Genomic DNA, 11,841 nt, shown 5'->3' with positions numbered 1-11,841 from the left:
GATGATAACATAAAAAAATTTACTCGAATGCAAAATTCATGTGATGAACTTCAAATACAAACCATCAATTTTGGCGGGGATGGAACGCCATAGAGAAAAACGTTTGCTCATGCGTGTATTTCAGCACGTTTTCTAAGAATTTAGAAGAGTTTGAGTGAGAAAATAAATGTTTGTTTTCTCCAAGTATACAAAAAAGTTCGCGAGTATACTTTTGTCAAACCAAGATACTGTATTAACAAACACAATATGAAAGAATTAGTCTTAGGTTTCAAGCATGGACACTAAGTTTTGGCATTTGGTGAAGTCCAATTACTTAGGCATGTTTGAACTGTAAAATTTACATACGTTTTGACTAATTTACATACGGATTCAGAGCATGCGCAGACGTTTTTCACTCGTGTCACAACTGGCTCGTGTCCACCAACTCGATGACTATCAATCCAACCTTTCTGTTACAGTCAAAGGACATGAAGCGTGCCCATCTAGAATGCATTATTCAGTTCATTATTCGATTTTTGAGATCATTCTTCATTTTCTAATATTCCGTAATTATTTTCAAAAATCAAATGAAAACCCTCGAAATCTGATTGCATTGGCTTATCACAGGCTTTTCACAGGGAATTCTTTGCTTTTTGACGTGAGAAATATTTGCGAACAAATATAAACCACTCAATGACACTCAAATACCCACATTTGCGTTCTGTTTTGCTGTCTTCATAATCAATAACATGGAATTTTGATCAAATAAACTTTTGAGCGAGTAAAAAAGTCTAAGCAAACAGGTAGAGCGTCAATTTGAATCGAAGCGTTAGCGTAACGCTTGTTTTCTGGGAAACTGTCTATTTTTACGTCGCAATCCTAATAAGGTCACAAGGTCGCATTCCTAAACATTGATCAGCAACTGTATAACGGTTAATTCATGATTTTTTAAGTCTTTTTAACCATTTGAGATTTAAAAAATAACGGAATTATCTATTTTATCGACAAGCAATAGAAATGTGGTATTGTGTTTAGATATTTTGATTGATTCGAAGTTACTGTGAGAGACATGATTTATTTTTGTAAGTCTGCGTAATCGATGGCCCGTAAAAAATGAGACACTCAACCCAAAAATTATTTTGAATCTTATATTGAAGAATTTTCAACAAAATCTATTATCTATTGATCATCAGCTCAAACAGATTCTCGTTTTTTCTATCAGCTACAAACTTGTACAAATGGTGAAAAGAAACCCAATCAAGTTTCCAAGTTTGGATTTAAATTTGATTTCATTCTCGAAAGATTGGAACGACCAAAACCCCTTTTTATGAATTGAATAATACAGTCTAGCTAGGCACGCTTCATGTCCTTTGACTCTAATGGATAAGTGCTTGAAAGGGTTACCCCAACTCGCCTCCTTGGAACTGAGATCCACCAAAAATTGAACGAGGAACATGGATACCAACTCTAAAATTTCTAGTTGCTATTGAACTTTAGCAGTTCTTGAAATACTCAAAAACTCTGCCCCATTTCATATAAGGAAACAACTAGCTGAATCTCTCATTTTGTCTAAAATCGATTTTAATGATTCTGTTTCTTATCCTATGCATCTGATATATATTCAGAAGCTAGTTTGACTTCCTATAGCACAGCGTAGAGAGTTACATTTGTGTAACCTAGTGTTCAAAGCATTGTATTCTAGTTATTGGCCTGATCCTTATATCAAAATAGAACAGTGCATACCAGCACACACTCCACGCACTCTCCGCTCATCTTGTGAGCTTGAATTAAGGTACCACTAGTATCAGGTACTTTTCAAGATCAAGCATCTAGCAAATTTAATAGTCTTCCCGCAACCATCAGAAACTGTACCGATTTGAATGAACAGTGCAACTTTACCAAGAAAATATTTTTTGCCGAAGCTCATAAAAGATATCTATAAATCCTTGCATTTTATTGAGTTTTCACCCCTCGCTGTCTAGTATTCAATATTATATATATACATATTTTTTTATCTACCTATTTCTTTTGTCTATAGATAGTTAGTTAGCATCGTAAGAGCCAAATTGTATTTGGATTATGCTAATAAACCGTTATTATTATTATGGCATTGTAAACGTTATTGCCTTCACACAGAGATGAGGCGCCTATTGCGTTACAAGTCTCTGTTAAGAAACCTTAACTAAATAATAAAAAATAAAAACGTTAAATTACCTATATTATTCGCTATGTAGCTATTTTTATTTTATTCTTATTTCATAAGCTTCGGCACAAGGGCAGGGAAACCCCAATGAGCAAAGCTCCACTACCGGGGACCCATGCCAAATCATCATCATTGTTATTATTATTAATATACTATTATCATTATTATTATTATTATGTGCTGTACTAAAACGTTTAGATGCAAAATAATCTACTATGACCTGTATAGGGCGCAATGTCCCTATAAAATCATTATCTTTAAAATGGTTCGGGAAAAAATGTATATACAATAATTACAATAAATTTCTAGCAACAAAAAAACCCCTCTATATTCTATAATTCTGTAACAGTATCCTAAGATAATTAAAAAATTCAAGTTTATATAACAGTTGCTTTAAATGTTCGTGCTATATGGAGCGAGTAAAAGATGGTGGCTTTGTGCATCTTCTCCAAAACACACTTTGATCGGGCACCAACAAGCTTCTTCATAGTTTGCTCTAGCTCCTTTGACCATCCTCCCAATGCATCAATTATGACATTGCATTGCTGAACCTTGTAACCAGGATATGCTGTTGTTTTAATTCCAAGAGTAGTGCACCGTACTTGTATCATCATCATGATGATGGTGATTGTGGTGATGATGATGATAATGATGATGATGATGATGATGTTCGTTTTCGCTTTTGTTCCTCGCCAAGTTATTTTGTGTTTGCCCACCATTAATTATCATTCTATAAGAAGAAACCGGCGTCGTTTGAATATGAATGCCGGATAGCTTCACATTAACAAAATGTTGTGCTCACAAGAAAGGGAGCTCTATTTCGCTACTAACCCTGGATTGTTGAAGCAGAGAATACTGCTCATTATGTAGCTGAATTAAAACTGATAAGTATTTGAATTGCGAGGCATTTGGAAATCCTTAGAAGCTTATTTTGCTGCGGCTCAATCAATTTACCTCCCGGGGGGGAGGGGGGGGGGTACTCCCCTATATCGCTATACGAGTACGTGCCGCCAAACAGGGTATGGTTTTCAGCGATTCTACTCTGGAACAGGGTATATAAAATCGCGCTAGCTCTGGAACAGGGTATATGAAATCACGCTCTCTCCTCTCAGGAACAGGGTCAGGGTTCAGAGGGCTCAGCGGCACATCCCTACCCTAAACGGGCAAGAGTACCCCCCCCCCCCCCCCCGGGTTTACCTCTAACTATGATGAGCCTTGAATCACAGCAGCTAAATAGACATAATTATTGCGCACGCGATACACAGCCCCACTACTCCTACGATCGATCAATCACTTCGGTAATTTGGCGGTATTGACTGACAGACAACCTAATAAAATAATTTAAAATAAAATAATTTTCTGATACAAAAATCGAACTCGGAGATGTGACGACCCAAAAAAATATGGGTTTCATTTCGAGACCTAAAAAAAATACGTGGCTGGTCTCTTGACCCAAAAAAATACCGGGAACAAAAATTGTCAACCCAAAAAAATATGTCGGACCGTCCCGCCATGTTACCCACCCGAGTACACCCCCCTGGGGATTCCACTCACAGTCCATGTATATTGTAGTTTTCTATGCCTCTACAGGTTCATCTTCAACTTCTTTGGTAAAAGCACCGCTTACATCAGTGCTCCATTCCGGCGCCAATGGATCTTCGGCAGAACCTTCGCCTTCTTGTCGATGATAAGCTGCGCTAGGAAGACGACCTCGAGCATAGCAGCATAGCTTCCCTTTGACGGGAGCGAAGACCACATTTATGGCTTCCCTGTACTTGGATAGGCGCCAGACGAAAATGAGAGGATCCAGTAGGAATTTCAAGTACAAAATGTCATTGAAGAGAACAAACACAACGTACAGTTTCCAGGTAGATTCAGTAAAGCTCGTCTGTAGTATTTGTACTATTAAGATGTAGAAAGTCATTGTGAAGGGCCAGACAGTGACGATCAAAACCAGGATGACGATGAACGTACCAACGATGAACTCTTTCTCGACCTTTTGTTTCGGGATGTCTTGTCGGTTCTCGTCTTCTTCTTGAGCTTCTGCAGCAATTCCATGCCTTCTCATTGCGCGTTTAAAGGAAAGGAAGATAATAATATAGATAATGACTAGCGCAAATGAGATTAAAGTGGTGTGCAGAATCAAGTCAACAAAGAAATAAATTTCGATGGACATGTTAGCTATCTCTGGCAAAAGGGCGAATATTATGGCGTACAACCAGATGCAAACTATCCCAAAAATAGCAAGCGGACTGGTGACGTACCGATTATACACTGAAGGCCATCTTAGAGCTAGTAACTGGGAAACTGCTAGCGCAAGGACTGTAAGAAACGAGGTGTTTACAGTTACTGCGCCTAGGATCTGACAGCTGCGGATGATTTTTTCATAGTCTTCAAGATTCAACTCAGTATTCATCCAGATGACATATGTAGTTACCAAGACAGGCTCAACGATCAGTCCAGTGAGGAAGTCAGATACCAGAATCCCAGTGATAAAAGTGGCCATTGGGTTGCGAAAGCATTTGAGAGGATCTTTGAAGATGGCGACCAAGGCGACACCATTAGTGATGATCGTTCCAAGCGCCACGAAACTGAGGAAGATAGCCGAGCTGATCGACACTTTCTCGTAGATGTGAAAGATTCGCTCATTGAAATAACTAGAATTATTTGCCGCCATTTTGAGGAATTAAATCAAAGATTTCGCTTATCGATCACCGGATTTCTGGCAAGGATCGATCGAAGAAGAAACTTTGTTTATGCTCACTTTGGTATTCAATATGCATTAGAATATTCATTACCAATCTTCTCAGACGTCACGTACGTAATAATAGGCCTTTTGCAGCTAGAGATCACGTGCTTGGATACCGCATAGCAACGCCATACTGGAGAGCAAGCTCTCCAGTAAACAACAGAGATCTAAAGGTCATACAAGCGTGCTTTCAAACGAAGAATTATAGTTAATACAAGCCCAAGAGCATTCCGTTTCTAGATATTCAGTTAATACAACTCGAACTTGTATGTAAAGTGAGGGTTCTAAGTGGAATTCGTCGCGGTTTGGAGTGGAGTTCGTCGCTTTTACGGCCGGCTTCGGCGTCGGAGTAGAAACAAAATGGCTGCTAACGAAGGTATGTCTGAAAAAAACTATCTTTTAAACAAACTAATCGGCGGCTTTTTATGATAAAAAACGAAGAAGTTAACGTCATACTAAAGAGGGTTTAAATGGAAAGAGAAATTCGAGTCCATACCACTGCTATGATTGATATTTTTACTTAAACTTTTGGGTCTTTTCTACGGCTAGGTGATTCAACGAATGAACAAACTCAGTCTCACGATGAGATACAGTTTTCTTCCACTTCGAAGCCTAAAAAGAAATCTTGCTACCACTGCTGTGTCCCTCAGTGTAATGGTGATTCAAGATATCACAAAGAGCTGCTGTTTCATCGCATTCCGGGTGGAAAAGAAAGCCAAGAACTTCGCAAACAGTGGTTAGTTAAGATTCGAAGAGACGAAGGACCTTATTTCAAGGTAAGATTTTGAAATAAAAATTTAACTGTCATTATTCATTGGTTTTTACTGCCTCATTTGAGCGTTCAGGCTGCATTTATAGTTACCTTTTCTTTGTTTTATCTAGATAACAAGCAGTACGAGGGTTTGTTCGAGGCATTTTGAAAAGGAAGATTACCTTCCCCCTGACAATGCTGGGAGACGATTGCTTAAAAGAGGATCTATTCCCTCTCAGTTTGACTGGGCAGCAAAACCTGTTAAGAGAAGGAAGATCATTCGTAATGTCAGCAGGTAAGGCCAATATTTTCATTCATAAGTGTACTTATGTGCTTGCCTATAAGTAAAGAATGACTCTTTTATTCTTAGAGAAACACAAACTGACGAGAGTGACATTGATGACAACAATGAAATTTCTGAGGCTAGTGAACCCCAAAGACCAACGGTGCAGGAAGAATTAGAAGCACTCAGACTAGAGCTTTTACAGAAAACAAGAGAACTGGAAAACAGTAGACAAGAAATAGCTGCTGCATTGGAACAAGTCAAGGCAGCAAAGGCACAAGCTGAAGTAGAAATTCAGAATGCTAAGCTAGTTGCTGCTAAGCAGCTTGCTACATACAAGTTTGGAGTAGAAAGGTTTTCTACAGATAATGATGCAATAAGGTTTTATACAGGTTTTCCATCCTATGAGCACATAAAATTTTTTTTTGATTTTGTTTAAACCAACTGCAGAGAGAATGATTTATTGCTATGCTACAGGTGAGAGGGAGAGCCGCCCAGGGGCACGAAATATGCTAGTCATAGATGAACTGTTTATGTTTTTAGTAAGACTTAGACTAGGTTTATTTGCGCAAGACCTTGCTCACAGATTCCAAATCCATGTTTCTTCTGTCAGTAGGAAAATAACTTCATGGTGTAATTATTTATATTTTATGTTGGGGAGCCAACCATTGTGGCCTTCAAGGGAGGCGGTCGATCAGTACATGCCTGAATGTTTTACCAGACTATATCCAACGACTAGAGTAATCATAGACTGTACTGAGATTTTTGTTCAGACCCCTAGTTCATTACTTCTGCAATCTCAGTTATATTCTTCCTATAAGAGCAATACCACCCTGAAAGGTTTGGTTGGGATAACTCCTTATGGGGCAGTTTCCTTTATTTCTGGGTTATATACTGGAGCAATATCTGATAAGGAAATCACTAGGTGTTGTGGTATTTTGGATTTGCTAGAAATGGGAGATTCAGTTATGGCAGACAAAGGTTTTGATGTAGAGGACCTTTTAATTGAAAAGGGAGTAAAGCTCAATATTCCTCCTTTCTTAGAGAGTCAAGCTCAGTTTTCAACAAAGGATGTACAAAAAACCAAAGCAATAGCTAGTGTTCGAATTCATGTTGAAAGGGCCATCAGGAGAATAAAGGAATATCATTTTTTTTGATTCTGATGTTCCACTTAATGCATTAGGATCAATCAACCAACTGTACACAGTGGCATGTCTTCTAACAAATTTCCAAGGCCCCTTAATAGCTAATGGCAATAATGGGAATCAACAGTAACTGGTAATAGCTATTTGGAATAGAAATCACATTAAACCCATGAAATGGTACTAGTCTAATAAATACTTATTCCTTGAGAATTTTTTATTTTCTATTGCAGTTATTTTTTCATATTTTCTGCAATAGTTGTATAGTAAAATACCATTTTTTATGGGTTTACTGTGGTAACTATAATAAGTCAACTTATTAGTCACTTTCAAATGCAATGTGGAAATCCTTTCCAGTATTTATAATCTTTTTAGGATATTATTTTAAACATTGGTTTTCAGTGTTCAAAGAAATGATATTATTTTAAAAAGTGTTAAAAATAAAAACTATCAACCTTGTCTTTTGCTTCTTGAAAAAAATCTTTGTCAAAAAGAATTCTCTTGCAAACAAGAAGATTGTCACTTATGTAACTAAAAAAATCACACCATTCAAGGCCAGTCAGGGCTAGCTGGCACTGTACTTGATAATAGTAGATATCAGTTTTCTTTAAAGAGTATTCATTGGTGATAGGATCATTGGTAAGGTATCTGACATTGCCAAAGTCAGTCTCCCCCTCCTTTACAACCTTGATTTCCAACAGCCCAAAAGGATTGGAGCCATTCTGAACTGCCTCTAGGTCATACACCTTACGGTCGGGGCTGCAACCCAGCCATGGACATTTAGGATGGATGATTAGACCGGATGGAAATAAATTAACTGATCCACCCTTCAAGTTGTTAGCATAGGTCATTGCAGCTGTTGGTTCCATTTCAATTCCCCTTCTCATAGGTGCAGTTACAACATGGCGAGATGGATTGAGCTGCTTTACCAAGTTTTCAAAATCTCTTACTTTTTTTGCAACAATTCCAAACTTACTGGCGGTAATGCGTTTGCTTCTCAACACGTGCCACAGATTGTTTGCACTTTGAGTCATTGTTTTCTCCTGGATGTCAAGTGATGCCTCTGTGCTTACCCTCAGTGCATCCAAGGAAGCTTGCTGCTGTTGAGTCTGGCAACTTGAGAAAGTGTTCTCAAATCTGCTTTCAGCAGAATCCAAAGGTAGCTTTGGAAAGTTAGTGCAGCTAAAATCATTTATAACATAATCCTGGGACAGTTTTTGTTGATAGGAAATAATTGAGCCTTTGGGAACTTTACCAAATTTACATTGCACAAATGAAATGCTTGCAAGGTTCTCTGCACTTGGGAGTATACTAGCTATCAGTGGTTTAGTTTCGAAGTTATCAAAGTCTTCTTTTGTCATTGTTCTGTAAACCTCTGATGGAGAGTAAAGAGTGCTCTTTATGAATTTGCTATAATTTGCACCTATTTTTGGTTTTTTGACCAAGATGTCTTGGATTTCTTTCTGCTCAATCTTTTTACCTCTTGGAATACTCCATCTTTGGGGCATGCTAGTACATGTTAAGGAGTCAGGGACAGAGCGGAGACCAAGCTGTTTGCAGTGGGCAATGTAGTAAAGAAGACCAACTACATGATGGCAGTATCCACCTATGCCAGCTACACATGAGCATCTCCCAGAAGCTGAGCAGTCAGTCAACTTGATTTTAGCTTGGAGTATATATGGAGGCTCGCTCTTTTTCATTGAGCGGTAGCATCGGGCATTTATTACCGCAGAATCCAAATCATAGGCAACTATTAACAAAAGAACAAAGCGAATACAATAAGAGAGTGAACTCAAGAAGCCATATCAGAGGTATACAATAATTCAAACAACCAATGGGTAATTTACCTTTAATATCATGTAAATATCCAGGCTCGGCAAAAAACTTGTAAGCTTTAGAAGTACTCTTACAACCAGACTTGTCTTTTGCGTAATTTTCCACGAACGCAAAGGTTAACTCAGGCAGGGAACTTATATCTTGTGAAGAGTTTTCGGCTGGTGTAAACAAACAAAAGAGACCCAAAAGTTTAAGTAAAAATATCAATCATAGCAGTGGTATGGACTCGAATTTCTCTTTCCATTTAAACCCTCTTTAGTATGACGTTAACTTCTTCGTTTTTTATCATAAAAAGCCGCCGATTAGTTTGTTTAAAAGATAGTTTTTTTCAGACATACCTTCGTTAGCAGCCATTTTGTTTCTACTCCGACGCTGAAGCCGGCCGCAAAAGCGACGAACTCCACTCCAAACCGCGACGAATTCCACTTAGAACCCTCACTTTACATACAAGTTCGAGTTGTATTAACTGAATATCTAGAAACGGAATGCTCTTGGGCTTGTATTAACTACAATTCTTCGTTTGAAAGCACGCTTGTATGACCTTTAGATCTCTGTTGTTTACTGGAGAGCTTGCTCTCCAGTATGGCGTTGCTATGCGGTATCCAAGCACGTAACATCTGTGCATTATCCACAGGAATCCCTAACACGTTTCTTGTACCTCATAACGCATAGGAATGGAAAAAGGAATGTATGTGTAATTGTAAACATGGACCGGGTTGTACGAAGGGGGGATAGCACTATCCAGTGGATGTCGATGCTGTTATCCAATTAATTTTTCCACTGGATAAGATTTATCCGTTGAATAGCACTATCCACCCTTCGTACAACTGGGCCCTATAGTGTGCAAGGGCAGATCCAGGGGTGGTAAGAGGTGGCATATCGTACAACTGGGCCCTGTAGTGTGCAGGGGCAGATCCAGGGGTGGTAAGAGGTGGCATATCGTACAACTGGGCCCTGTAGTGTGCAGGGGCAGATCCAGGGGTGGCATATCACCCTTTTTTTGTTCAAATTTCATAGTATATCGTTAGTAACAGACACCCCCGTTTTCCTCTAATTCCTGGTAAAACCTTTGTAATTGTCTCCCCCCCTTCTAAATTTCCTGCATGGATCCTCCCCTGATGTGATATGTGGTATGTATTGATGATGTGTAGAGTAGAGTAGGGTAGAGTAGTACAGGATAGGGTACTTTGGCTAGGCTATAGGATAGGATAGTGTATGATAGCATAGCCTAGGCTAGGGCTGGATAGAGTAGGGTGGGACAAGGTAGAGTGGGGTAGGGTAGGATAGTGTCTGATAGAGTAGGTTAGGCCAGGGCACTGCAAGGTAGGGGTAGTGTAGTGCAGGGAGATTAGTATAAGGTTAGGTAGGGTAGTGCAGTGTAGAGTAGGTTAGGCCAGGGCACTGCAAGGTAGGGGTAGTGTAGTGCAGGGAGATTAGTATAAGGTTAGGTAGGGTAGTGCAGTGTAGAGTAGGTTAGGCCAGGGCACTGCAAGGTAGGGGTAGTGTAGTGCAGGGAGATTAGTGTAAGGTAAGGTAGGGAAGGGCATGACAGGTTAGTGCAGTGTAAAGTAGGTTAGGATGGCGCAAATGGTAGAGTAGTGTAGAAGAGGTAAGGTAGGGTAGGATAGAGTAAAATAATGTAGGATAGGTAGAGTCCTCCTGAAGCACTCAAAGGTCCTTTTGGTCTATGTGAATGAGTGCTAACCCATCACCCATACTGAGCCACAGGAATTCTGATTAAAGCTAGGGCCCGGTTGTACGAAGGGTGTATAATAGCACTATACAATGGATAAATCCTTATCCAGTGAATAAGTGGATGGTGTTATCCAATAAATTTATCCACTGGATAAGATTAATCCATCGGATAACAATATTATCCCTTCGTAAAACCAGAGCAGGGTAGTGTACAAGTAAACAAGATCCAAAAGTGTTTACCAACAATATTCCATGTTTCCACTTTTTCTTAACAAACAATAGCAAGCAAGCAAAGACCCTTGGGCATAATGTTTACCCATTTCAGACCACATCTCATTCCCTTGAGAATAAGATTCTTTCTTTGATTCATATCTATATATAAAGGTTCAAAACATAGGGTGAGGGCTTTCATTGAAATTCAAGACCGAGGGCACAGCCCTCGGTCTTGAATTTCAATGAAAGTCCGAGCCCGTAGTTTTGAACTGGTTTAATAACCAGCCATGCCCCAATTCTATTGTTTTAATAGGACAGGTCTTGAATTTCAAATTCAAAACCTGGCCCGGGTTTTGAATTCAGCCCCACTCTCCCCTGCTGATAATCAAAGCCGCCCCCGGCTTTAAGAATGTAGGTCTTACTCAGGGTTTCAAAACCTACATAAAACAATAGAATTGGGGCGTGGCTGGTTATTAATTATGTTTCTTCTAATACAAAACTGTTAAACAATGAAATGATACTCTAGGGAATGGCATTTGATTTGAATTGGGAAAACATTACACCCAAGGTATATAGGTATATCCTAAATAACCTATACCGTGTGTTTAACAGTTAGGTCACTATAAAAATGACTCTTACTGGTACTCAGCAAGCATGTTGCCCTAAGATACAGTGGTATAACAAAGAGGGTGGTAAAAGATTGACAAACACCCTAATGCTGCTAAAATTCAGGTTTTGATGTTAAATATAATTTTTTTACAAAACAAATTCAAAGGAATTGTATTTCATTCGACTTTGGGACAACAGAAAAGTCCCTTTGTGGCTAAATAGCTCATAGTGACGGGTTTCCTGTAGATTTAGAGTGCATATGAACTATGGGGGACTTTAGCTAGACAATGGGTAAGAAGACAGTTGGACGTAGAGAGAGTGAAGTGACCAACACCCACATACATCACCGTATCTTCCTTGATCTAGAAGAAATACTTTAGA

At 39.0% G+C, this 11,841-nt stretch overlaps 2 protein-coding genes and 1 pseudogene across 3 annotated transcripts; 1 reads left to right on the top strand and 2 right to left on the bottom strand.

Annotated features, from left to right (window-relative positions):
• Positions 1-1,542: 1,542 nt before the first annotated feature.
• LOC116290357 (uncharacterized) lies at positions 1,543-4,975 on the bottom strand. Its single transcript, XM_031697369.2, has 2 exons — positions 3,737-4,975; positions 1,543-2,912 (listed from the first exon to the last, which is right to left on the bottom strand). The coding sequence occupies exon 1, from the start codon at positions 4,857-4,859 to the stop codon at positions 3,759-3,761; it is 1,101 nt and encodes a 366-aa protein (XP_031553229.2). The 5' UTR covers positions 4,860-4,975; the 3' UTR covers positions 1,543-2,912; positions 3,737-3,758.
• A 55-nt stretch (positions 4,976-5,030) lies between these two features.
• LOC148909968 (uncharacterized) lies at positions 5,031-7,566 on the top strand (annotated as a pseudogene). Its single transcript, XR_016120308.1, has 4 exons — positions 5,031-5,307; positions 5,481-5,707; positions 5,814-5,977; positions 6,053-7,566. The product of XR_016120308.1 is annotated as an uncharacterized LOC148909968 (transcript).
• LOC116290381 (uncharacterized) lies at positions 6,948-9,780 on the bottom strand. Its single transcript, XM_031697401.2, has 3 exons — positions 9,282-9,780; positions 8,955-9,101; positions 6,948-8,857 (listed from the first exon to the last, which is right to left on the bottom strand). Exons 1-3 carry the CDS (start codon positions 9,295-9,297, stop codon positions 7,542-7,544), a joined length of 1,479 nt encoding a protein of 492 aa, XP_031553261.2. The 5' UTR covers positions 9,298-9,780; the 3' UTR covers positions 6,948-7,541.
• Between the last annotated feature and the right edge of the window lie 2,061 nt (positions 9,781-11,841).

Source organism: Actinia tenebrosa, unplaced genomic scaffold, assembly GCF_029948245.1.
Source record: "Actinia tenebrosa isolate PJP-AT-01 unplaced genomic scaffold, QUT_ActTen_1.0 PGA_scaffold1__47_contigs__length_23844297, whole genome shotgun sequence".
Lineage (NCBI taxonomy): Eukaryota > Metazoa > Cnidaria > Anthozoa > Actiniaria > Actiniidae > Actinia > Actinia tenebrosa.
Note: the sequence above shows the minus strand (reverse complement) of the source record. Positions and strands in the feature narration are given on the sequence as shown.